Source organism: Phlebotomus papatasi, chromosome 2 (assembly GCF_024763615.1).
Source record: "Phlebotomus papatasi isolate M1 chromosome 2, Ppap_2.1, whole genome shotgun sequence".
Taxonomy (NCBI): Eukaryota; Metazoa; Arthropoda; class Insecta; order Diptera; family Psychodidae; genus Phlebotomus; species Phlebotomus papatasi.
In genome coordinates, this window is record NC_077223.1 from 72,864,341 (window position 1) to 72,891,710 (window position 27,370).

At 36.9% G+C, this 27,370-nt stretch overlaps 1 protein-coding gene across 5 annotated transcripts in view; it reads left to right on the plus strand.

Moving 5' to 3' along the window:
* Positions 1-26,074, plus strand: part of LOC129804307 (zinc finger MIZ domain-containing protein 1) — a 37,367-nt gene extending 11,293 nt beyond the window's left edge. For 3 of the 5 annotated variants that reach the window (XM_055851478.1, XM_055851475.1, XM_055851476.1), the window contains 6 exons: positions 8,760-9,103; positions 9,185-9,537; positions 12,505-12,649; positions 12,714-12,895; positions 13,007-13,496; positions 20,067-26,074. In XM_055851478.1, coding sequence (XP_055707453.1) covers positions 8,760-9,103; positions 9,185-9,537; positions 12,505-12,649; positions 12,714-12,895; positions 13,007-13,496; positions 20,067-20,213 — 1,661 coding nt within the window. In that variant the 3' untranslated portion in view covers positions 20,214-26,074. The remainder of the gene's footprint in view (positions 1-8,759; positions 9,104-9,184; positions 9,538-12,504; positions 12,650-12,713; positions 12,896-13,006; positions 13,497-20,066) is intronic. The other 2 variants (XM_055851477.1, XM_055851479.1) reach the window with 1 other exon arrangement.
* Positions 26,075-27,370: the final 1,296 nt, after the last annotated feature.

Here is a 27,370-nt window from a genome sequence, read left to right on the forward strand (position 1 = left end):
AAGAACCGCGCGAAATCGTATTATGCACTCAGAAAATTTGTATAAACTTAGGATTTTTCTTCGAATAGGTTACAGAAATGCTGTAAAATATACAAAAAATTTTTGGCATTCATTTTTCTGACAATTTTTGAAGGTAACTGTTCTTAAAAAATGCTTTTAAAGTTTATCACGTTAAAAAAGGGGTGGCAAAGCGTCCCAGGCTTTCCGGAATGCTCGAACTCGTGACTTAGATGCTATACCGCTAAAATACTTTCGCATCATTTACCGTTTACCGGTTCCCAACTGATTTGAACTGATTCACAAATCACTCAAAAGATCCCCCAAAATAGTTTTAAAAGTATTGGTTCATTACCGGTTCAAAACCGATTGGAACAGGTTCAGTTTTATCGGAAATTCCAAGACCTTTCCAACGAGCCCAAACATGACCCCATTCATTTGATAAATTAGCTCTATAGGGACTTTTTAACCTTTGACCTTGAAAAACCGTTATTAGGAATGATTCAACGGTATTTTCGTCTAAGGACGAAATGTCCGCCTGGATAATCTCTAAAACATATTCAAAAATGAAAAAAATCGAACGACGCGTTTTTGAGCAATCTCAAAAAAGCATGGTTTTGGAGGGGTAGCGGAGGGGTGGAGGAAATGAGGGGCATGTTAACGATCTTTGGGTGGACTTATGGGGGGGGGGGTCCCCAGAAGATCCAAAGTCGCTATCTCTTACCGTTTGGCCTCTAGAGCTGGCGTCAGCCGGAAGGACAAACAGCGTGATGACATTTCTCAGAAATCGTCTGAGAAACGTGAAGATTTGTTGAGAAAAGTGGTCTCCGGGGGGTGGAAGGTGGAAATTTTGGAGGGGTGAAAAAATCGAGGGATTATACTGCTCTCTCCGTGGAGTTAGAGCAGTAAAAATTGCATACAACACTGTTTTCACAAATTATCTTACAATGGTAGGTAAATATGCATAATTGTGTTCACATAATCCCGTCGGATACATAATTCCGAAATGTCTAATGCCGAAAAAATCTAAAATTTTTCCATTTATAATATCGTTTATACAGTAGCGGTAGAAATAAGTATAATTCCACCCCTTAGTCCTTAAAGAAACTCAACAAAACATGAAATTTTGAAAAAAAAAAGTCATACGTAGACCATAACGTCCTTTCAGGCAAACATAAAAAATCGACATTTTGATTTTTTTATTCTAAGTATTTTTATAAAAATATAAAGAATTTTGTTTTTTAGGGTGGAAATAAGTATAATTCCAGTCAATAAATTGAGCGCTAGGGTATTTATTTTTGACCAAATTTAGGTTAATATCTTTTAATAATTTCATTTTTAACTATAATTAATAAATTAAGTTCCATTTTCTAAAGTTTTGCATTAATTTTTGCCGAAATATCGTAGGAAGGGGTGGCAAAGCGTCCGAGGCTTTGCGAGCTGCTCGAACTCCCGAGAAAGAGCTCTGCCTTATATACCTTTTCGCATTTTTTTCTGGTGCATATAAAATTATTGTCGAATTTAATTTGTCTATAAATCACCACAAAACCATCTTGAAGTTGAAAATTGTCCAAGAAGAGGCTTTCAAAAAATCATTAACCTTTTAATTAATTTATTGAGCAAATCGGATGAAAATTAGGCTTTTGACCTTGAACAATTCAAGTTGGCGATTTTCCCGGTGAAAGGTGTCTAAGGACGAAATGTTCAGCTGGACTACCTCCAAGACATATCCAAAAATGAACGAAATCGCCAGGGCCAATTTTTGCAAAGTCAATAAAGCATGTTTTGGAGGGGTTAGAAGGGGTGGGGGGTAATACGGGTCAGTTAGTTCGATAGAGAATATTGACTTATAGGGGGGTTACCGAAGACCGGAAGTCAATATCTCTTACCGTTTGGCAGCCAGGATGAAGAGAAGTTGAAAAAAAAACACGATTGTTAAAACTGCTCTCTCTTGGAGTTCGAGCAGTTAAAAATGTTTAACGAATAAAAATAAAGGAAAAATTAAACTCGTGGTGGCGATGGATCTTAGAAACTAAGAAAAATGACTAGGTTCTATTAGATAATTGTATTCTCATTCGGATTTTCAAAATAAAAGGTTAAAAGGCTCTCTAGGGAGCGAATTTTTCAACCTAATTGGATAATGTTTGCGCTCATTAAAAAGGTTTTGGGATATATGGAAAGTTTGAAGCAGTTCCATTCGGTTCTGAACCGGTAAATAATTTTTTACCCAAAAATCAATTCCATTGCTCCTCAGTTATTTTGGACGATCTTTTGAGTGATTTACAAATCGGTTAAAATCGGTTATGAACCGGTAAACGGTGAATGAGATTTGAGATACATCATTTTAATAAATCACAAATTCTAGCATTTCACAAAACCTGTGATCCTTTTTCACCCCTTATAAAAATAATCTTTACTGTTGAATTGTGCGATACGATTCCGCGCTTCCATTAAGTAACATCGTAATTTTATATTAATGATTACCTCTTTTTGAATATTCAAAATAAGCGTATTTTCTTATCTCTGATAAAAATGCTCAGGTCAAAAACCGACCAATTCGCTATGAAGAAAGATAGAAAACTTTCAGAGCTTTGCGGAATACTTCAATAACAATAGTTTTTGGGTGCAAAAGGATAAAAAATTAAATTCGAAAAAGATTAATCATTTACACTGGGACTTTACCGATTCAATATCAATGGAAACCAATTACGTTGGAAATTTCAAAACCTTTAGAAAAATCCAAATTTAAGCAATTCCGTGGAAATTTTTAAACATCTTTCGGATGCTTGACCTTTGACCGTCAAAAATATAAAAAAATATTATGGATTTTCTGGTCATAAAAGTGTCTTTGGACGCAATGTTAACTTAAATTTACTATACAACATATTCGAAAATGAATGAAACCGCTAGGGCCAATTTGAAGATATACCAAAAAATTTGATTTTAAAATGGTTATGGGGGAGGTTTCGAAAAAATTACTCGTTACAGGATATTTTTTATGAGGGGTTACTGAAAACTGCAAGGCAATATCTTTTACCGTTTAAGCTCCAGAACGGTGACAACTTGAAAAAGAAGTTGATTTTATACAATGTTCTCACTTTGAGTTTGAGCAGTAAAAGGACGGAAAAATGGTGATTCAGTTAAGTGGACTTAATCTTAATTATTTTTCATATGGATATTTTACATTTCGGGTCATGATGTGTTAACGATGCTGCATTAACTGCATTGTATTGTCTAGTTCTTGTCACTATGAGCAAAGTGTACACTTGCTCTGTAAAAGTTTATCAACTATTTATGACAAAAGCTCTGCAGAGAAGTAAATGCAAATTAAGTGCGCTAAAAGGAATTAGTTTTTTTTTCAGAAGCTTAAGTAAATGGGGTGTTCTTAAAAAAAACTTCTTTTTGGACTTTGCATTACTTTTGAATGAAATGTGTCTCTCACCATAACATTTGTGAAGGACATTTAAACTGTGCAAAATTTCATTGAGAACTATCTTCTTTTTTTTTCAGCGAAATTGATAAGTTCTATCGGTTTTATCATTGAAATTAAATTGCGATGGTGTTTTCACAACAACAACAAAAAAACTCAATTCACAATTTTTAGCACTTGTGAAGTAGTATCTCAATTTTTTTTTCGTATATTAGCTAATGAATGTCTGTGTCATGAATAATGAAAGGTTGTTTATCAATATATTGTGCTGCCTCTTCTCTCTCTCTTTCGCCTTGCATTCCATTGACTACGAATGTAGAGAGGTATATAGCAATGAAGGCGAAAATTGTAGAAAAATCCGCACAATTGACACATTTTTTGTGCCTTCTTCCTCCAAAGCCCATTCGTTACTATTTATCCTAGCTATTGCAATTGGTACAAAAAATAAATAAAGTGGTTGTCTGTTTGTTCGTCGTGTGATTGATTTCAGTGAGAGCACGGTGAATATCTTGTAATTTTCAATGAAGTTGTTAAAACGCAATGTTAGAAATCCTTCAAATCCAGGTCGTTTTTAAAGTTCTTTTTTAGAAAATGGGTCCAACAATTTCTTTCATTTTTTGATTTTTTGGAGCTTAGATGAACCTTTTTTGTCTGTACAGACCTATGACCGAAATATTCATTTTGAATTCTTGAAGGTTCTTGAGAGTGGGATAGACATACAAAGGTTTTAAGAAAGACTGGCTTTCTTCCTTAAAAGCTTTGTATGTCTATTCCACTCTTTCGTACTCTTCTTCTTCATTTGAACATCACGCTAAATTAAATTTAGTTCAGTTCAATCATAAGACCGAAAGAGTGGAAGAGACTTATTCAAATATTTTGAGAAAGAAGGGGACACGAAGAAAGAAAGAGGTATGAATTTTTCCTGGGGTGGAATGATAACTTTTCGACACTATCGAATCGATAGTGTCGATAAATCTATATCTGTTAGATTAAGTGAATGTCGACCTTTTACACATTGCTGGGATATTCATTGCGACATTCGTAAAAGAATGAGTGTGTTGATAAACATTTATATTATTTACAGGAATTTCAGCTATCGTTTAAATTTTACAGAATCGACAGTCGATAGTATCGAAAACAAGTTATCATGTCACCCCTGATTTAAAAGGTGTGCTAGAGCCGCTAGAGACATAAGTACCGCATTTGAGTATAATCGCTTGCCAGTGAGCCATTACTTCAAGTTTGGAAACTGAGAGAAATCAATGGGGATTAAAACTTGCGAATATATTTGCTGAATGATCAGTTCAAACCCGCTTGCGTAACTAATTATGAGTGATCAAGCTCAAATTTATTTTTCTCAAATGCGACTGATTTTCTGAAATTCTATTTTTAAAACGATACAATAACGAATTGTATTGTTCGAAATTGTGGATTCTTTACTCCAAAAATTCAAATCACAATCGAATTTTCACGCATTCCGAGGTGCAAGCACCTCGAGTTGCACGCATTTCGAGGTCATCTGTAAAGAATCTCAGCTACCATAAGCTTATCTTGGCTTATCACTGCTCATTTTCTATTTTAAATAGTCTGAGTGGAGAAGACCAACAAAAGAAAAGATAGTCCACTGAAATCGGTTAATAAACATTAGAGATAGAGTCCGGTCCATAAGGATATAGTAAGGGTCGGGGTACAGTGGGTTTAAGTAGGGATGGATGGGACCCATCATTAGAAAGATCTCGATCTTAGGTAATCCTAGGTAAATCTTAGGCACCGAAAATGCAGTCCGGTCAAGACATTTTCGATTATAGCTCGGGTCAGGGAACATCGAGGAAGAAGTGCGAACAACTGTTGGAACTCGACCTCAGCTACGACATACTATAATTTAAAGAAAAAGCATCGTCTAATTTTCGAAATATTCGAGATCGATTAAGCGAAAATCGATTTTTCGATTAATCGAACCTTCGATTTAACCGTGTCAAATTGTTGTGTCCTATCCTAATGATTGTAGTATTCCACGAGAGCTTTCCAAAACACCAAAATTTTTCGAATTCCGGTAATTAGAACCGGAGTTATGGCCATTTTAAGGAATTTTTTTTGGACCCTTATGGTACGGATCAGGAGGTCTGAGGACCTAGAGTTTGGTACTGATCGAAAGGTCTTAGGCCCAGCTATAACATACTAAAATTTAAGATCCATCGATTCTATAAGGGCTGAGTAATTGAGAAAACAAAATATGGGGGTTTTCCAAAATGGTGGAAGGGCAGGGTGGGGGGTAGTGGAAGTGGATTTCACATCACCTACTTCTAGCCACCCATCGACATTTAACCTTTACCGAAAATCGCTTGACGATATCTCTTTCCGTTCTCTCCGTCGAAAATCGATTTTATTAAATCGATTTTCGACGTTTTCTAGATTTAGCTAAACTATTAACGTCTTTTGGGCGTGCAAATCGTTGAGCGAAATCAATTTTAGTAAGGCCACAATGAAATTTCGAAAGCCAAATCTAAATCATCCTAATACGGGCTTTAGATCGAAGGTTTAGCCATATGGCTTAACTTTTCTAATTTCTTATGACGCGAGTTTTTAGTAAAAATTTTGACTCAGTGTTGGATATTAAAGGTCATTTTATCCATTAGATTTTGACAAACGTTTAAAATTGCTTGTTATTTTGAATTTCGAGACCTTCGGGAACTGCTTTTGAACCTCCAATCTGAAAATAGTTTTGGTTTGGATTATTGTTTCCTTGCGCAGACATCAGTATTTAACTAAAACAGATAAATAAGATTTCCTTCATTTTCAAAGAAACACTGCTCTGACTTTAAAAAAATTGCTGAAATTTTCACAATCATCTTTTGAATCATCTTTTCAATCATCTTTTGATTAGATCTACATTTCATTCACTCTCACTGAAATGTCAAAAATATGTTTACAAAACAAAAGTTATTGTGCGTTGAGCATTATGACAAAAACACAATAACTTTTGTTTTGTAAACATGTTTTTGACATTTCAATGAAAGTGAATGAAATCTCGATCTAATCATCTCGCTCACTCACATTGGCAATTTAAAAAATATGTTTTCAAACAAGTTATTGTGCGTTGGGTATAATGACAAAAGCACAATAACTTTTGTTTTTAAACGTGTGTTCAAAATTTTTTATAAGAGAAAGCGAGATAACTATATCTAGGTCTCACTCACTCTCATTGAAATGTCAAAAACATGCTTACTGAACAAAAGTTATCGTGCGTTGGGCATTATGCCAAGAACACAAAAGTTTTTTTTTTGTAAAAATGTTTTTGACGTTTCAATGAGTGTGAGTGAGATCTAGATCTAGTCATCTCGCTTACTCTCACAAGGGAAGTACTCGAGTAATCAAATTCAGAAAAATCTGAGGCTTTGCTCAACTACGCATAAAGGCATCAAATTAAACGTGGTATATTCAAAAAGTGCGAAATCGGGTTAATTTTTTTTTAAAAATTCCCCAAAGTTGAAAATGACAACCTTACGCAGACATAATAAAGAAAATTCGTATGGGACTGCATGCGGCGCTGGCTCAGCGGTAGCGCACCGGGCGTTCAACGGGAGTGCCGCGGGTTCGATCCCCTGGCTCCGTCTGTTTTTTTTTCCTTTTGATATCTTTTTTTTTCAATTATTCTTTATTAAGTAGGATTATTGTAGTGTAAATTGCTTATCTAGAGTGCTGAATTAAAATCCCCAACAAATTTTTAAAAGCGATGAAAGTGCATCCCATAATTTATCAAATAATCAATTTACTAGTAGAAAAATAAAAAAAAACCTGTATGTACTTACAATCACCTATCTGAGGATCGTTGTAAATATTATTTAAAGTTTTTATTGAAATTTTATAAAAGATTAGAAAGGTCGAAGACCCAAACCAATTTTTTTGGAAAAATTCATTTGGAAACCTGTGCTCAAATAAATGTTTAAGGCACACTTGTAATCCATATGCTCTCGTTATGGTACTTTCTGTTTTAATCATTACCGAAATCCACAATACACGAATTAGTTTTTTTTTAAACTAATTAGTGAATATGGATTTCAGTAAAGAAATGATTAAAACAGAGAATGCAATCACAATGTGCACATCGAATGAAAGATATACTTTCACAATCAGTTTGAGTGCAGGTTTCCAAATGAATTTTTCCAAAAAAATTGGTTTGGGTCTTCGACCTTTCTAATCTTTTATAAAATTTCAATAAAAACTTTAAATAATATTTACAACGATCCTCAGATAGGTGATTGCAAGTACATACAGGTTTTTTTTTATTTTTCTACTAGTAAATTGATTATTTGATAAATTATGGGATGCACTTTCATCGCTTTTAAAAATTTGTTGGGGATTTTAATTCAGCACTCTAGATAAGCAATTTACACTACAATAATACTACTTAATAACGAATAGAATTTTTAATTGAAAAAAAAAAAGATATCAAAAGGAAAAAAAAACAGACGGAGCCAGGGGATCGAACCCGCGGCACTCCCGTTGAACGCCCGGTGCGCTACCGCTGAGCCAGCGCCGCATGCAGTCCCATACGAATTTTCTTTATTATGTCTGCGTAAGGTTGTCATTTTCAACTTTGGGGAATTTAAAAAAAAAAAAATTAACCCGATTTCGCACTTTTTGAATATACCACGTTTAATTTGATGCCTTTATGCGTAGTTGAGCAAAGCCTCAGATTTTTCTGAATTTGATGACTCGAGTACTTCCCTTGTCAGAGTAAGATTCGAAAACATATTTACAAAACAGGTTATTACACTGAGAAAAAAAAACAGGGGTGCGATTAACTTTTTTTACTTATAACTTTAACATCTTTTAGGTGTAAAAATATATCAACATTTTTTAATGTTAATTTTACACCTTCTTAAGGGTAAAATTAACATGAAAAAGGGTAACTTTAACCCCTAATACACCTAAAAAGGGTAATATTTACCCCGATTTCGGATCAATAATGCAGGGTAAAATAAACATTTCCGGAATGTTATTTTAACTTCTTCGGATTTCTCTCAGTGTTTGGGCTGGGCATTAAGGTTTTCAATCTGATCTTAATGGAATCTATCTGCGCTAACTCAAATTTCGATTACACTAAATTAAATTTTGAAGCATTACCAATTGACACACCTTAAGAATCTTATTTGCTAAAAGCCAAATCAGGCTTATCATTTATTTATTTTGCCGTATGTCTGCTGCAGAGTGAAGGAAAAACATGCACACATACTCTTAAAAGCTAAGCACAAATGTGGAAATGTAACACTTTTTTGTTGTTTTGAAACATTGTTTTTTTTCTGTATTTCTCTCACTGTGTCATGTGTAGATGATGAAATGCGATTAACTTTTCCGGTGAGAGATGGAATAATTCTTCAGCCCTTCCGTTTGGAGCACAATTTGGCCGTGAGCAATCATGTGTTCCAATTGAAGCCCAATGTTTATGGGACATTGATGAGTCGGGCGGATCTTGAGTTGCAGCTCAAGTGTTTCCATCACGAAGATCGACAGATGAACACCAATTGGCCGGCATCGGTGCAAGTGTCAGCCAATGCTATACCCCTCATAATTGATCGTGGAGAGCCAAAATTGTCCCATAGGCCTCTCTATCTCAAATCTGTTTGTCAGCCGGGTAGAAATACCATACAGATCACCGTGAGCGCATGCTGCTGCGTAAGTTGCTGATGAAAAAAAAATCAATATATTTCTCATTGAAAATTCCTTTGACGGATTGAAATATTTTCTCTCCCGCAGAGTCATTTGTTTGTCCTACAACTCGTTCATCGGCCATCAATTAGGCATGTTCTTCAGGGGCTTCTGCGGAGGAATCTCCTTGCGGCTGAACATTGTGTCAACAAGATTAAATGTCACTTTCAGCAACTTGCGGCAACGAATCGGCCTCCGGATGGTGATGCTGCCAATCCAGCTAATGGTGACAGCTCCTCAGAAACTTCTTCGCAGACGGTGACTCTTAAATGTCCGATCACCTTCAAGAAGATCTCCCTGCCAGCACGTGGGCAAGAGTGTCGGCATCTAACGTGCTTCGACCTCGAATCCTACCTTCAGATCAACTGCGAAAGAGGCAGCTGGAGATGTCCCATTTGCAAGTAAGTTTACCTTGATTTTTTTTCATCTGAGTGAGATATTTTAGGGTTTTATTTCGAATTGAATTTAAGGCTAAAACATATTTGTCATAGAAACTAAAAAACAGTTATCCACGACACACACCGTATAGCTCTTGTTTGTATTAAATTTTCTTGTTACAAAATTCAAGAAATTCAAATTAACGTTTTTCAATAATATTTTTGTTGCTGATTTTTTTTGTTATCCAAAAATAATATTAATACCAAGAGAAAATAATATCATTCTAAGAAATTGTAGGTTAAATGGTTTGTGTCTCACAAACACCAAAAATAAATGGTTTGTGTTTAACTAAAAAATATTGCAATAAAAGAGACTCCAGAAACGTTGGGGCGCCCCTCTAGTTCTTGAAATGAATCATGTCCTTATAATCTTTCAAAATTTTGCGTTGAAATGAAAAAACACTTTTAAGTCTCTCAGAGACTCAAAAAGCAAGCCTTGTATTTTTTCAAGATTTCCTGTTGAAATAAAAAGGGACACTTTAAATTCCTTCAGAGACTTTCTGGGGCGCCAAGTTTTTTTTGCAAGCCTTTCTTGGCGCAGCTCTGGTTTTTAAAATTTAATTTGTCCTTATATTCTTTCAAGATTTCGAGTTGAAATAAAAAAATACTTGAAAATTTTAAGTCAAGATTGTTCTACAAACACGCAGAGCTCAAGCATAAGATGGTTCAGATTGTGCATAAAACTCGCACTTCTCATATTGTGCATAAAATCTGCATAGCTTAGGCGTAAAACGGTTTACATTGTGCCGAAAATACGCACAGTTCAATTACAAAATATACAAGTTTAAAGTGGTGTATATCTCGGATACGGATTGATTTTTTTCTTACTTCTTTTATTTGAAAGATAATTTTATTCTCTTTAATGGTGAATGGTTCTCTTTAATGGTTTTAAAAATAAAACTTTAAATCATATTTAACAGATGTAACAGAATAACTTTAGACAATCCGTAAAGGTTTTCCAGTAAAAAATTGAAGATGGGAACAAACAATATAGGTTAAATATGCGTTTTTGTGATGCTTCTTTCGATTTATGGCCTATTATCCCCGTTCAAATAATTTTTCCATGGTAAGGGCGCCTTCGAGGAACAACCGCATTCCCCGCATAAGTACCTACGTTCGCCACTGTACCTATCAAACAAAAAAATACTTAAGTCGATCAATAACTTCTGACCCGAGCTATAAGGGGTCAAAGTTCGAAGAATCACTGGCAAAACTTAATTAATTAACATTTTGACCTAAATTTTGGCTTTTTGATTTCGTTACGATGAGCACTTTCAAAAGAAACTTCAAAAAATCACCACAGGTGGCGCTGTGATAGCGTCAAAATTCATCAAAATGCCAACTCATTTTCCTCAAAAACGCCATTTGGGTATTTTGATCTATTTTTTTTTTTGTGTTGTGGTCCATGAAGTTTCCAAAAAGTGGCGTGGGTTCACTGTGGTTACAATAGAACCGGAGATATTAGGGGTCAAAGTTCACGAAATTCAAAACGCCATATCTCCGGTTACATTTGACCGATGTTGACGAGTAAGGGCGCAAATAAAAGGTCTCGCAATGCGCTAGAACTTTATAAAATATTGAAGCTTCGTATGACCAACGCTAAGCGCGCCACAGTCGAGAAATCAATTTTCATGTTACATAAACTCAATTATCTCGACACTTGGTCAATCGATTTTGATGATTTACTTCGGCATAATTGTAGAGGACATATCTATTAGATGAGCACATATATTCTGTCAGTAGAAGAGGTCGAAAGTTTGGAGTGGTATATCTGAGCTCCTGATGAACATAATTGAATGAGTGAACTATTGTTGGAAAGCTTGGCTCATTGGCTCTTAGAATCTGGTATATGCAATATGCTATGGGTACACCATGGTCATCCAGAACCACTTATGTCGAAGAAGACATTTTTTGCAAACGTCATTTTTGGCCATCCACTGCTGGGACCAGGAGTGACCCACGATTCTCGCACATGAACCGTTTGTTAGAGGAACTCAAAGAGTATAATTTGTGGAAGAAACTTTTTTTGGACATCACACTTTTTTTTATTCATCGACTTTTGCAAGAATTTTGAAATGTTAAACGCAAGGAAAAAATTACAGAAACTCTACTATCCCATTTTCTGGACAAACTGATGAAGATATCGACTTGGAATGTTCTGAGTATCCTCCCATAAGTTGATCCAAGAAATCCAAATGTCACTTCAATTTCATCCCCTCGTCTATCCTTCCCCTCCAGAAACCACTCTTTTAAGAATATCTCAAGAACCAGACCATCGATGCATTTCATTTTTGGATATGTTTTAGAGAGTGTCCTAGCGGACATTTCATTCATACATCTAAAAGGCGTCCGAGCTCTTCTTCTTGCACATGCTAATCATCTGTTCAGAAGAGCAGAATTTCTTCTGATCAATTTTCTGACCAAAGAGACAAAGTTAGCGACTTTGATTGTTCTGAGTTTCCCCCCAAAAGTCAATCTAAGGAATCGAAATAACACATGCATTTCCTTCTCATCCCACTCCTTGTCCTCCAGAAACTACTATTTTGGGAATATCTCAAGAACCAAATCATCAATCCTTTTCATTTTTGGATATGTTTTTGACATGGCCAAGGCGGACATTTTGTTCTCAGACACCAATATCTTCCAGAAATTTCTTCCAGTTTGCCTTTTCTTTCTGCTCATTTAAATGAGTAAAATGTATGTTATAGTACAGTGTACACAGTTTTCAACGTTTTCCATTCCGAATTTTCCACCGTTTTCACTCTGGAGGTTGGTCATCAACAATAAGACGGCAGTGGCCGCAGAAAATACTACACATTCTTGTATCTTCAATAATTTGTACTTCTAAAACATTGTGATGAATAAATTATCTATCTTTATCTACTATTAGAGATTATCTTAACCATTTCCCTTTTATTTCTTTTCCTTTAGTAAATCCGCTCTAACAGAAACACTAGAAATTGATCAGTACATGTGGGCGATTCTTAATTCATTGAGTACGCAGGATGTTGATGAAGTCATAATCGATAGTGGAGCCAATTGGAAGGCAGTGAGGAAGAATGTTGCCATAACTAAGGTAACATTTTTTTGTTGACATATAAAAAGTTTAAATGGTTTAAATGCAATTTTTAACGTTTTAGCCGGAGAACGATGCTGAGAATAAACAAATGAACAGCAAAGTTATGAGTCCGGGATCAACAATTTTGCCCACTTGGGATAATACTCAAGCCATGAGCCCCTACATGTGTCCAGACATGAACACAATCGCCAGTGGTAGCATGATGACCAGTGGCGGAGGTGGGAATGTATCTGGTGCAAATAAGTAAGTGAATTGTTTTTTTTGTTTCAAATGTATTTTTTTCTTTTTATTTTATTTCAATTTTTGTTTATTTTGTTTGTATTTTATTTTGTTTGATTCTGTGGCTGCTGGTAGAAGTTCTTATGACAATTTCTATAGTAGTGGCTTGAGTGACTCAGCCAGTGGAAATTTGTATTTGAACAGTGATATGGGCACTGGAACATCACAGGGGAATCCCCTGGCCAAATTGACGGATTCGGTGAATTCATTGGATCCACTGGATGCCATGGAGAAGACATTGAATGAGAAGATGCCACCGACACCAGGAAGTATTACGTGTCCATTGACACCGGGTTCATCGCAGCACAATAACAGTGGTGAGATGACACCGACGAAGATCCCACCGAGCAGCTCAAGTATCACCAATAGACCCAGTAGCGCTCAGCAATCTCAGCAGCATTCCAGCACGATGCCGGGTACACGGAAGGGAACGGAAACAGAGGCAGCAGCAACGGGAGGAGGCGGAGGAGTCCTACCCGATCCTAGCTTCTCAACGCCCGACATGTCCTTCAAACAAGGCGTTCTTCAGGCTGTCATCGACGGAGAGGCCAACTCTGACTTAAATGTAAGTAGACTATTACTGCTCGAACTCAAACAGTTTTTTCATCTTGTTACCGTGATAGAGGTCATCATAACAGAGATTACAACTTCCGATCTTTGTAACCCCCCATAAAAATCCCTATAGGTACGAGGGCAAAAGGCTAACATTGATTCACAATGCTAAACTTCCAGCATCTTTTCACAGCGCAAGATGGAGACGGGGTTATAATCCTGATCTCATCTTTGCTGATGACAAGATGGCCCCCTCTTGCCGCAATTCTGTGCTTCCCTCTATCTCGCACTCTCAGCATAGACCTATCATGTGTCAAGTCATGGCCTCCATAAAGCCTATAGTTGTACCTTTTCGTAGAAGGTACAACTTCTGTAAGGGCCTTGACAGGCATGAGTATTAGCCGAGAGACGGCTTAGCGAAATTATGTTAGAAATAATGGCTGGTGTGAATTTAATTCAATTCAATTCAATTTATTGGAAACCACACAAATTAGGGTGTATCCCTCTTACAAATGTGCAGTGAAGTTTCGGAAAAAAAAATGAGAAAAAGACTTAAAAAAAACTTGAAGGGAAAGAGTATATGACTGTAGAGATGAAAGAAAAATGAAGAAAATTCCAAACTGCACAGTTTAAACTACTGAGCAGCCTTGAATTGCCTTCTCAAAATCACTCGAGAAACAGGAGCCTCCCGAGGAAGTGAGTTGAAGACACTCACTCCTTCCACAAAGGGTGTGCGATAAAAAATATCAGAATGCGCTCTCTGCACGTTTAGTCCCCGAACCCTGGCCGAACCCCCCGTCGTCAAAAATGACGCCAGGTAGGCAGGGCATCCGGACTCCACAAGGCCCAACAGGAACAGTGCAGCTCGCATCTTAAGAAAAGATGGAAGATCACATCCCACAAACACATTTCTATGTGATGAGATATCATCACGAGGACCAAGTCCGCAGATGTATCTGACACAATTGTTAAACGCAACAGACAAACGGCGGATTGTGTCACTATCCGCCGAAAAGAAAAGCTCTGCACAGTAAGTAAAGAAAGGCAAAAGAAGTGACCTAGCTAAGAGAAGTCTAGTGTCAAAGGGCGTGAGGTCCCGGTAGCGTCGTAGGGTATACAAAGAATAGTTGACCTTGCGGCAAATGGAGGTGGCATGATCCGACCAGGACAAAGTTGAGTTGAAAATAATGCCCAAATTTTTTGCTTGGTCGGCAACAGGGATGACTTCGCCACTGAGAAGAATAGGATAGACCGAGAAGTTTGAAGCTCTCTTGGAAATAATAAGGGCTTGAAACTTAGTAGGGTTGAGAACTAATCCATTCATTGAGGCCCAGTTCTCAATTTTAGAAAGATAAGCGTTCAGCAACTGGAACGAAGATGAAGAATCAGAAGGTTCGGCCACAACAGAGACTTGTAGGTCATCTGCATAGAGATGAAAGGAACAATTACAAAGTACTGAGGGCAGGTCATTGATGAATAGGGAAATGAACAGAGGTCCAAGAATAGACCCCTGACCAAAACGTATATCCAGGAAAGACGCGTCGGATTGCCTGTTGTTATATTTAACAATTTGAGAACGATTGCTCAAATAAGAGCGAATCAGAGCTATTGCTGAGGACGAAAAAGCAAATTTTCTAAAAAGTTTGTAACAAAATAAGTCATGAGGAAGGCCGTCACAAGCTTTCGTAAAGTCGAGAAGCACAAGAATAACGAACTGATCTTGGTCCAAGGCAGACGCTATATCGTGATTAACCTTTAAAAGAGCCGTCGTAGTACTATGCCCCCGACGAAAGCCAGACTGAAGATCACAGAGGAGATTACGACCTTCAAGATATTTATTGATTTGATCTTAAAGTAAAAATTCGAAGACTTTAGAGTACAGAGAATTGGAAGAAGACTAATTGGTCTGAAGTTAGATGGAGAAAGGGGATTCGAAATTTTAGGAATAGGTACTACTATTGCCAGTTTCCACAGTTCAGGAAAGCTAGAAGACGTTATAATGAAATTAAAAATATTAGTGAGAACTGGGCAAATGACCGGGAGGAGAATTTTAATAAATTCAAGGGAGACGCCATTGCACCCCATGGCACCAGACTTGACACGGGAGATAACGTGAAGTGTGTCCAGAGTCCAGGATCGAAACACACTCGAAGCTTAAACCCTCCCAAGGCGATGGAGGTAGAGAAGGACAGGAAATTGTAGATCAACAAATAAAAAACTTTGGAACCATCACTGTTGACTGGATCCTCAGATTTTTTAACCATTGCTTGTGTCATTGAAAAATTTCGAGAGAGTGGCGAACGAAAATCCCATGTGGTGGCAATTCCGAAGCCCGGAAAAGACATCAATGATCCGAGGAGGTATCGTCTTATCTCTCTCTTGTGCCATCTTTTCAAAATGTTTGAAAGTATGCTGCTGCAAAGGATTGCACTTGCCGTGGAGGGTGAGCTGATCAGAGAGCAAGCTGGATACCGCTCTGGGAAATCCAGATCTGGTCAAGTACTAAACCTCACTCAATATATTGAAGATGGATGTAAGGGAGGCAAAATCACTATAGTGTTTCCTTCGTTGACCTCTCGGCAGCCTTTGACACAGTAAACCACAGAATTTTCTTTGCCAAGATCTACAATCTTACAAAAGACTACAGTCTCACACGGATGATTGGGGTTCTCTTATTAGAGAATCGGACATTCTTTGAAGAGTTCCGTAGTCAGAAAAGCAGATGGAGATTGTAAAAAAAAATAGCATACTGCAAGGTAGTGTCCAATTTTGTTTAATATCTACATAAATGATCAGTCGTTGTTGTCTCCATCCAAGGCATTCTTGTACGCGGATGACTTGGCTCTACCTGTTAAGGAAATAAATTTTAATACGTAGAGTCCTAACTTGAGACTTGCCTTGTGAAATTTTCCAAATTCTACAAGGAGAAGTAACTAAAACCAAATCCCTCTAAAACAGAGGTAAGTTGTTTCCATCTGCGTCACAGGTGGACCAAGACTCGCTTGAATGTAAGATGGGAGGAGAACTTTCTGAAACACAATTTCAGGCCTAAGTACCTTGACGTAACTCTCGATCGAACTTACATACAAGACTCACTGCAGTAATGTCACGAACATGATAAAAACACGAAATAATTAATATAATAAGGTGAAAACAAGAAATAATTTACTGCGAAAACTCGTCAACGCTCAGTGGGGTGCTCAGTCAAAACTAATGCGTACATCTGCACTTGCCCTATCTTTTTCCGTAGCAGAGTACACAGCTGAAGTATGGGAGAGATCCGCGAACGCTAAGCAAGTTGACGCTTCTCTTAACGATTCCGCCTGTATTATAACAGAATGATTAAAAAGCATTCTCGTGGACAAACTCTATCCCTTAGCAGGAAATGCTCCACCACGGGTGAGGAGACAAATCATGTCCATTAGAGAAATGTCGAAGGTTCTTTCTGAACCGAAGTATCTTCTCCATGGTCACAAAAAACCAAGGGCAAAGCTGAAATCTCGCAGGAGCTTTTGCCACCCTGTCAAACCATTTGACAAAGCGCCAGAGGAGGCAGACTCAATCTGTGGAGGGAAATCTTTCCACCAGATTTTGTCGAATTAAGGGAAGGTCTTTCTCCTGATGGTGACTAAAACTGGACGACGTAGAAGTCTCTCAATCGTTTGAGATGCGGCGTAGCGCGATCGAGAGACAACAAGCGGCGATGGGGCTACTCCGAATGTGATGTCCTTTGTGACTGTGCGGTAATTCAAACTACCCCACACTTGTGTGTTTTTCCGTTGTCTCCTGCTTCTTGCGGAGTAGGGGACTTGAGGTCTGCAACCCCGCTTGTCATTGACGTAGCCCGTTTTTGGGCAAGACATGTATAAATTTTATGTCTCGACACGATTAATAATAATAACAATAATCTTCAGGGTAAAAGCTGATCCGTGGTGCTTCTACCAGGTGTCTGAAACCGCTTTGTTGTCACTCATTGGTTCGACTATGTTTCGATATCTTCTCTCACGAACTTTGACATACACCTTGCCGGACAAACTCAAAAGGGAAATTCTCCTATAATTAGAGCAGTCTTTCTTGTTTCCTTTCTTGAAAATGGGTACAATGACCCCAACTTGACAGCACTTTGGTGCTCTCTCATTTTGCTAAGCCACCTTAATAACATGCCTGAGCCAACGGACCGCTGCTATACCCATGAATTTCAGCATTTCGAGACGTATTTAGTCAATTCCTGCAGTCCTTCCATGCTTCAGTTTACTGATCGCATACTGGAGTTCATTTTCTGAAAACTACTTTCTTCACTGCCTTTACTCCTTGTTACCTCACATTATTGGTGTCTTGTTGAGGATTGAGCCATTCTGAGAAGTACTCCTGCCAGACAATCAAGACCTTTCGCTCTTTGGCCAGAAGATTTCCTTCCTTGAATGTGACTTCTAGGTCTATGTCTTCGGACTGTACCCAAAAAGTTTTGTTTGCCATCCTGTAGTCAAGCTCCAGCTTTTCAACTAACTTTGCAGCTTTTTGCTCTTCAACGTGACGATCACAAGCCTCAGAATCCTTACGTTGCATATATAACTTGTAAGCCTTCTTTTATTCTCAAATGGATTCCTTCAAGAGTACCATTAATTGGAAAACATAAAAATGTTACACTGGAAAAGTTCTTGAAGTTCTTCTAACTCGTAGGCGTGTTTCTTTTCCTCGTGAATTGTACTGCTAAAGATATTTTTAGTAACTCAAACAAATGACGCAAAATTAAGGGTATATCATCTGAGTTACGAGTTCGAGAACTCTGCAAACCTTGGATATTTGACACTATTTAAAAATAAAAAAACATTTCTTGAATGTAAGGGAAAGCGAGGTGCCTTCGGACGACTCAAGCTTCGGACAATTCAATTTCTGCTCTATGTTCCTTATGGATTTCATCCATAGCGCTTTTTCTCAAAATTTGAGATATCGGACTAGATATTAAAATATAATATAATGGGTCAAATTCACTTATAGTAAAGAGAGGTTATCCCGATACTTTTTATAGGGGAAAGTACTCTACCTTAGAACGTTCTTGCCTTCGAATAATGTGAATACATAATTATGACGTAATTATCAATAATTGATGATGAGCTAACTAATAATTAATAGATATGCGTATGGCTCTTAGGAAAATTAAAAGAAAATTGACATTATTCGAAGGCCTGAACGTTCGAAGGGAGAGTACTTTCCCTTAGACTGCGACTTTAACGCTTGTTTTTGGACTGATGAAATATTTTTTCCCCATTCCAAATCAATAGAATTATTCTTTGTTTCATTTAGAATCACGATAGAAAAAGAATTTTAGCAATAATATTGAAGAAAATTATTATTATAAATTATTATATATTACGATAATATTAATATAATATATGCGCAAGAACCTTACTGCGATGCTTTTTTCTAACTCCGTTGAATTCGATCAAACTCGGATGCTCATTTTAAGGAAAAGTTTAATGCAGTTGTGTTCTGTGAAATATGCAATACAATTCAGAAACCATTCCGTGAGGTCTTCAACAGTAACAGTAGCTCTTTTTAATGAGAAGGATTTTGGTTTGCGCTTGCTGAGCTCTGGATGATGCTGAAGAAAATTCCTGAACCAAACGTCTCCGGATCTTCCATCTGTAAAATGGTTTGGAATTTTGTAGATCTCACAGATGAGTTTTACGCTGTCCAGAACTTGTTCCTTTTCGATGAGATGCCAGCCATCTGCACATCCCTGGATCCATTTGACAAGTTCTTTTTGGGACACTCCTCCGGGTATTTGCCGGTCAATTTGTTGTGCAGTGTTGTTCTTGGGACATTAAATGTTTTGGATGCATATGCTATGGTAGAACCATCTCGTACACACTGCAAGGCATTCCTAAGACCTTCCTTAGAGTAGGGCTTGTCCTAATGGGTCTTTTCTTTTGTTCCCTTCGGCATCTGAAACAGAAAAAGAGTCCTGAACAATGCAATTTCTGAACCAAAACATTGATATTCACAGCATCCGACTACGATCGTAATGTAAACATTCACAAATTCACTTATTTCCGTATGAATTATTAATATATCATTAATATACTCTTACTCACCTTGTAGATCAATAACTAAGCTTCACTTTTAATAATAATTTTGATTGAAAATAATATTTCGTAATAAATAAAAAACACTAAACATTTGCCAGCGACGAGCTGTCAACAGCAAAATTTTCTCGGAAATGAAATTTTTAGTACACAACCCAGCCGAGGCGAGTTTGAAAAATATTTGTTTCACCCTTTTATGAAACCGATAAAAAAATAATTTTTTTTTTCCTAAAGTAAAATAGTTATTTTATGCTATTGCAGAGATTAATTATGGAAATAAAAATATAAATTATATTTTAAGTGGATTTATCGGAGTTGAATCGATCGCGGCATCCGAGTTTTGCAATCGTCACAGTTACATGGTCTGACTATAATACATTGAAAAAAATGATTTGTTCGAAGCATAAATTGTCCGAAGGTAGCGCGCTTTCCCCTGTAGCTTTCTTCTTTAGCAGCAATTTTGAATACTCCAATGCTTTTCTTGTGTATTATTTCAGTTGCAACTACTTTCGGACAGTAACATTGACGCGATGGAATTGCTTTCATATCTGGACCATCCAACAAAGGATCTCAATACACCACCGTCTAGTGGATCAAGCAACAATCCCAACAGTGATGATCTTCTGGCATCGTTGTTCGATTGATCCGCAAAGTGAGAGGAAAAAGGAGCAATTGAGCGTAAAGGAAGGTAAAACGATAGGCAAAAAAACAAACAAACAAACAAACGTGATTATTTATGAGAAAATGGAGTTGCAAAGAGGTTGGTAGGAAATCAAAAAGAAAAAAGAAGCAAACAAATATATGAAAAATGAAAAAAAAGTGAAGAGAGACAGACGAAGATAAAAATAAGTTTCTATCTCTGATAAAACATTGAACTCATTTAAGTAGTATTACTACTCTTGAAGAAAAGAAACAAAAAGAGAAAAAAAAACATAAATTGCACGTATAAAATATCTATACATACAAGTTGAAACAATTTACATCTAAATTATCTTAAAACTAATCTGAATAACTTTTATTTAATTATTTATGCTTGAATTTTTATGGTAAAAGCTTTATTCTCTCTGCTATAGCTATGGACACCTTTTTATTTTTTTTTAATATAATTTTTATTTATTTAAAAGCTTCTCCGAGGGGAAAATTTTTCACAAAATTTCTTACAGCTCCAGGGAAGACAATTGTAAATGATTAGGTCAGTGTCAAAAAACATTTTACCATAATTTTCAAATTTTGAATATTTATTTCCTTTATTTCGAATAAAAATTACACAGGCTGGGTCGTCCTCATCCTTGCGAACCAGATGACCAGCCCACCGGAGTCTATTGAGGCGTATTTGCTTGACGACAGTTACCTCTCGGTAGCGCTCATATACCTCATAGTTGTATAGGCTCCGGAATCGTCCTACTCTCAAACGCGGCTAAGATTTCACTATTCTATTTGCTTAGGACCCACGTCTTCGACGAATACGTGAGGACTGTCAGGATCATAGTCCTATACAGCAGTAGCTTAGTCTTTATGCTTAAGTTTCTGGACCGGAAAACTCTTGATAGACTGAAATAGGCCTTGTTGGCTTTCAGCAGCCGGGCGCGGACTTCTGTTGAGATGTTGTTGTCGGCTGTGATTGTTGACCCGAGGTACATGAAGGAGTTGACAACTTCAAAGTTGTAGTCCCCCATGGGGAACCCTGTTTGACCGATGCTCTCCGTGAATGTTGCCGGAGTTGCTGCTGACGAGGTTACCATGTACTTTGTTTTGCCTTCGTTTATCTGTAGCCCCATATTTCGTGCCGCATGTTCAATCTGGATGAAGGCCTCTTGTGCAGTTCTGTGATTGTGCCCCATAATGTCAATATCGTCAGCATAGGCTAGGAGCTGCGTGGACTTATTGAGTATGACCCCCCTCATGCTCACGCCGGAGTCACGGATCGCTTTCTCCAGTGCCAGGTTAAAGAGGACGCACGATAGTCCGTCCCCCTGTCTGAGTCCGTTGTTCACGTGAAACTCTCGTGACAGCGATCCGTTTGCCTTTATTTTGCTCCTCACATCGGTCATGGTTATCTTAGTCAGTCTAATCAATTTGTTCGGGATGCCGAATTCTCCCATGGCTTCGTACAGTTTTACCCTGACTATGCTATCGTAGGCTGCTTTGAAATCGATGAAGAGATGGTGAAGTGCTTGGTCATGCTCTGTCATTTTCTCCATAGACAGCCGAAGGGAAAAGATCTGGTCTGTTGTTGATTTGCCTGGAGTGAAACCACATTGGTATGGTCCAATAATGGTCTGAGCGAATGGGGCTATTCGACCAAGCAGAATAGTGGAGAATATCTTATAGGCGGTACTCAACAACCCCGCAACGAAAAGATTCGCGGTTGAATAGGCTGCGACGGTGGCGGCCTCCTAATTTGTTCGGAGCGCGGTGGCCACCATGATAAACTTCTTCTAGTTCAGAGCGGTGGCCACCGCTCCAGCGCCACTGAATGTGCATTGACTAGTAGTCACAAAGGGTCACGCTATGTTAAATTCCCATAAGGTGACTGGTAGTTGTTCAGGTATTCTTGTACTGTGGTACCAACTGCGAACTTTCGTTGCTGGGAACGTAATACCCCTATAGTGGCTAAAGTTTGTGATATCTCCTTTCTTATGTATAGAACAGATAATGCCAATTTTCCATTCGTCTGGCATTACCTCTTCGTCCCATACACGGAGCACTAGTTGATGAACAACTCGGTGTAGTTGGGCGCCTCCTTAATGGTACAGCTCTGCTGCAATTTCGTCTACTCCTGGTGCTCTGTTGTGTTGCCAACGGATTGCTATTTCCACCTCGTCCATTCTAGGTGGCTTTAGTATGGTATCAACACCTTGAGTTGTTGGGACCTCCAACTCATCGTTGAGCTGTCCGTTGAGAAGTTCATCAAAGTACTCCACCCAACGCTCCAGGATGCCATTCTGATCGGAAACCAGGGGTGACATGATAACTTATTTTCGATACTATCGACTGTTGATTCTAAAAAGTTTAAACGATAGCTGCACTTCCTGTGACCAGTATAGATGTTTATCAGCAGTCTCATTCTTTTAAGAATGTCGCAATGAATGGCCCAACGATCCCTAATAAGTCGACATTCACTTAATATAACAGATATAGATTTATCGATATTATCGATTCGACAGTGTCGAAAAGTTATCATTTCCACCCCAGGGGTGAAATGATAACTGTCCCATTGCAATGCATCGCTAGTGTCGAGTATCGATTATGGGCGACCGAGATGATAACTTGCATTTTTTGTCGCTAATGTCGACAATTCTCGCCACTAATTTATCGACACCTCTATAGCTGTCGATTTGTACTCTCTAAGGGAAATTTAATGAGCATTTTACATTTTTTTAGTATGTACATAAATAGATAGATAGATTCATTCTGGGGGCAGCAAGCGGCTTCCATCCATACACGTGCAGCTCCAGTCACAACTACAGCCGCTCCATGTCCTCGCCAACTCGCCAGCTACATCCAGGTCTCCGTTTGGGCCCCTTATGCATCCCCTTTATGGTTGTCCCTTACGGGTTGTGTGTATTGATATTGATATATTGATATATTTATATTAGACAAGCCGGCTTTAATTTTGGTAGATCATTCCAGTCTAGCACCACTTTTCCAAGTAGAGCTCGTCTGGTGTTGTAAAGGCTGGGACAGCCACATACATAATATAGGACCGTTTCCTCAGCGTTGTCACAACCTCTACAGATTGGATTACATTCAACACCCAATCTGTTGAGGTATTTGTTTAGACAGTGTCCGGTAAGAAGATCAGCAAACTGCCGCGCTTTGCAGTGTTGACGAAGAAGTTGCGCATAGATCCATTATGGCCAAATGGAACATATTGAACAGAAACTCATGAGTTGTCGGAGATGACCACAAATTCGTTACCTTTCTTTTGGACCTTCTGCCCTTCCCTGAGAACTATTAAAGTTCACAATCCAAAAAGAATCCGCGTACCGATGGAACAAAGAAGGATATCATTCTTGAAATTCCTGGAACCATTTCTTCAGTATCATTAGTGCAATGTGTCTTCGAGGGTCTGTTATTTTGTAAAAATGCAAGGCAAACAGAAAAGATACGTGTAAATAGATAGATTTTTACATAAATGATTTTTTTATGCTCACACATTTTCCGGAAGCTTCAAAGAGTAATTTTCATAACGCGGTTTTTGCGTCTTCTCGTTCAAAATGAATGTTTAGTTTCCCCAAAATCACACTTTCCATGAAAAATATTTTCTTTGTTAATTTTTTTTTTAATTTTTAAAGCAATAAAATCATTCATTGCAATATAAAAACAAGCGAGAGTGAGGTTATATTTCACTGTCCCAAAGTGTCACAATAACGAGCCGATAATTCGTGATGAGCCGACACTCATTTCATCTCATCATTTGGATCTAACGATAATAGAGATTCGATAGTGTCGAATCGATACTAGCGAGAGCCAAAGTTATCATTTCACCCCAGATTCCCCTGTTTGTCCTTATAGTATGAAGTTCATGGCGTATATGGCTTCATACCCCGGACTTGCTGGTAAAACTTCCGCGCTTGGTGCCGCTGCGCTCTGTACTCCTCAACTGCACTGACTAATTGTTCTTCCCAAGCTTTTTTCTTGCGACTGGAGAAACATGTTTACAAAAAAAAGTTATTGTGCGCTGGGTTTAATGCCCAAAGCACAATAACTTGTTTTGTAAACATGTTTTTGACATTTCAATGAGAGTGAGTGAGATCTAGATCTACGATCTAGTCATCTCGTTCACTCAAATAGGAAATTTTGAAAACATTTACAAACAAAAGTTGTTGTACGTTGGGCATAACTTGACCGAATTGTATTTTTCAGTCTTTATTAACCGATTTCTGTAAAATTTTAGTATGTTATATCTGGGATTGAGGTATTTCCAAAGATGTGTCGCAACCATAGCCAATCCGCTCTACCTTACCCCAACTTGACCCTTACTATACCGAAATTGACCGGACGCTATCTCAAATGTTTATTAAACGATTTCAAGCAACTCTTTTGTTATTTAGTTATTTTTCTATATTCAAACTATTAGAATGCAAAACGATCAGTGATAAGTTCAGATAAGCTTATGGTAGCTGAGATTCTTCTCTTTTCAACCTTGTTGAGATTCTCAATCACCATAAGGCCTGTTCATTTACAATTTTCACTCTTCTTTGGAGCTGATTTAATTTTTAAAATAAAAGAAAACCACCGATTTTCGCATCAAATCACTCTCCCTTAACACTGCCATTCCTTGATGAGAATATACAGTTTGCTGAATGTTCTGTGGTTCTCTAGAATAAAAAGAAATCAATGTAGACAACATAAGAAACATTTATCAAATTGTGAATCAAAGGATACAAAAAAATAATGGGACGAAAAAAAAACATTATCCTAACAAAATTTAAATAAAAGTGGTCCATAGAGAAGAAATGCAAGTTAGTTAAGATGCATAGGAAGCAAAACATTTTAGTTATTTATCATAAGGAACAAAAAAAAAGGTAAAGAAAGAGAGAAATTCAAAATAGAAAATTTAGAAATTTCATTGAAGATCTTTCACACGATTTTTTTTATTAATATTTTATTTTAGTGTATGACAAAAAGGGATAAACTTGTAATTTATTGTGACTCTTTTAGAATTTTTTTTTAAATCAATCCAAAAATATGACTAATTTATTTCTTTTCTTTTTTTAAATTAATTCTTCTATTTTAGGGTTTTTTAAGTCTAATTTTTATTATTTTTGCACCTATTAATTTTGCTACAAAATGACACATTTAAATTCGAAAAGCACACTTTCGTTGTTTTTTTTTTTTTAATTAATTTTAGAGGAAAACAAAAATATTTAATAAATATTTAATATTTTTTCGCTGAAAGTCGGGAAAATTGAAAATTGAGGTGTATTGCCGGGTGATTGTGCCAAGTTGTGTCATTCATACGAATTATTTAAGTTTAAGATGAGAAAAAGATTGAAAAAAGATCAGCGGAATAAAAATAGTTAAAAGAACAATTTCCCCTCTTTAATCACAATATTTTGTGGTATTTTGTAAATAACAAGGTTTATTGAAAAAAAGAAGAGAAACAATAGTAATAAATCAGTATAGAGAGAAAGAGATTAAGAAAAAAAATATACTATGCGGCATTTTTTTCCTTGTGTAAATAATATTCCAAGAGAAGATAAACTATCTGCTAAAAGTAAAAATAAAAATTTTAGTGAATGAACAGTAAGAATTTTTAGCATTATAAAAGAGTATAAGGCGAAAAGAGGAAAAAAAGAGATATCTACGGTCTTATTTGTAATGCCTCGTTCTAATAAAAAGAACTTTTTTTCTCTGAAAATGAAGAAAAGAAAAATTACTCTATAAATAATACTTGTAAGGTAATTACTTCTTTACGATACCTGCTTGCAAAATGCTCTAAAAAAATGCTGGCAGAATATATAAATAAAGAAAATCGTGTATCTAGTCATTGAAAAAATAATTGTTTTATTTCCTTTCGTTTACTTCCTGCATGGTATTTTTTTCAGGCAAATTTTCTAGATTAAGTTAAATTTCATATTGTTAATAAGGCACAGGGAGGCATCTCCTAGTGTAAGTTTACTTAAGCCAGAACGGCTTAGTTTTTCTTCTTTTCTACTGTTTTTGCTTCTACAAGTACAGAAAGATGAAAAGAGCTTTTCCATCAAAAAGTACATTATATTTGTGATAAAAATTCTGCCTATAAATTAAAAAAATCAAATTTGAACTGAATTATTAAGGGGTTATATCTTGTTGGACTCCAAAAATTAACAATATTTTTTTTGACTTTGTTAACTAATCAATCGATTGGAAATTTACAGTGGTTTTTACACATCGTCTACTCCAAATTAAAGTGTTATAACTGACAAATACAGGAAGTTCCGCTTTGAAAGAATTTCTCGGGACCGAAAAAAGGCCCGGGAATTAACTGCAGTGACACAGTAAAATTGCATATCTTCAGGAGATACCTTTGAAATACAGTAGACTCTCTCAAATTCGGGCATTTGAGACCGAAATGTCAGCCGAATTAAAGAGAAATTCGGGCGACAGTTTTTTGAAATGCAACGATTGTTTATTCATCTGCATACACATATCGAGTTTACATACTCATATTTATGGTAAATTTCATAAAAATCACTTAATAATGCAAAATCACATCAAAGCTAAGACAAATCATGACAAATTTGAGCATATTTGCTTCATTTGATAATCATAATCAAACTTGAAAAATGTCAATAATTTTTTTTTGAATTTAAGTGCCACCCGAATTAAAAAGTAGCCCGATCTTAAAAGAGCTGAATTAGCGATAGTCTACTGTAAGTTACGATAACGCCGTGATATACAAGATTACAAGAAATCCTTGTCGCCAATTATTCAGCCTACTTTCAGCACCAACGGTTCATAAGAAGTGCATTTCAAATTTGCCGCTTGAAAAAAATTGCAATTCATATCAAATTCTTTCAGTTCGTTTTTCTTAAGCCGGAACTCCCTGTAGTCCATTCGTGAGAAAAGCGATTTAGATATTTGTGGTCTTCTTCCACATATTTGTCATCTTAAAAATGTTCGCCCAACAATAGCGTAGGTGTAACACAATTTGTTTTCGATACAAAAATTAATTATCGGTTCATAACCGTTTTATTACCGATTCATAACCATGAACGTTCGAAGGCAGAGTACTTTTCCCTAGAATATTCCAGATGCTGACATTCATGAAAACCGATAATATTCCTAAATTTTAATGTATTTAGGGTGTGTA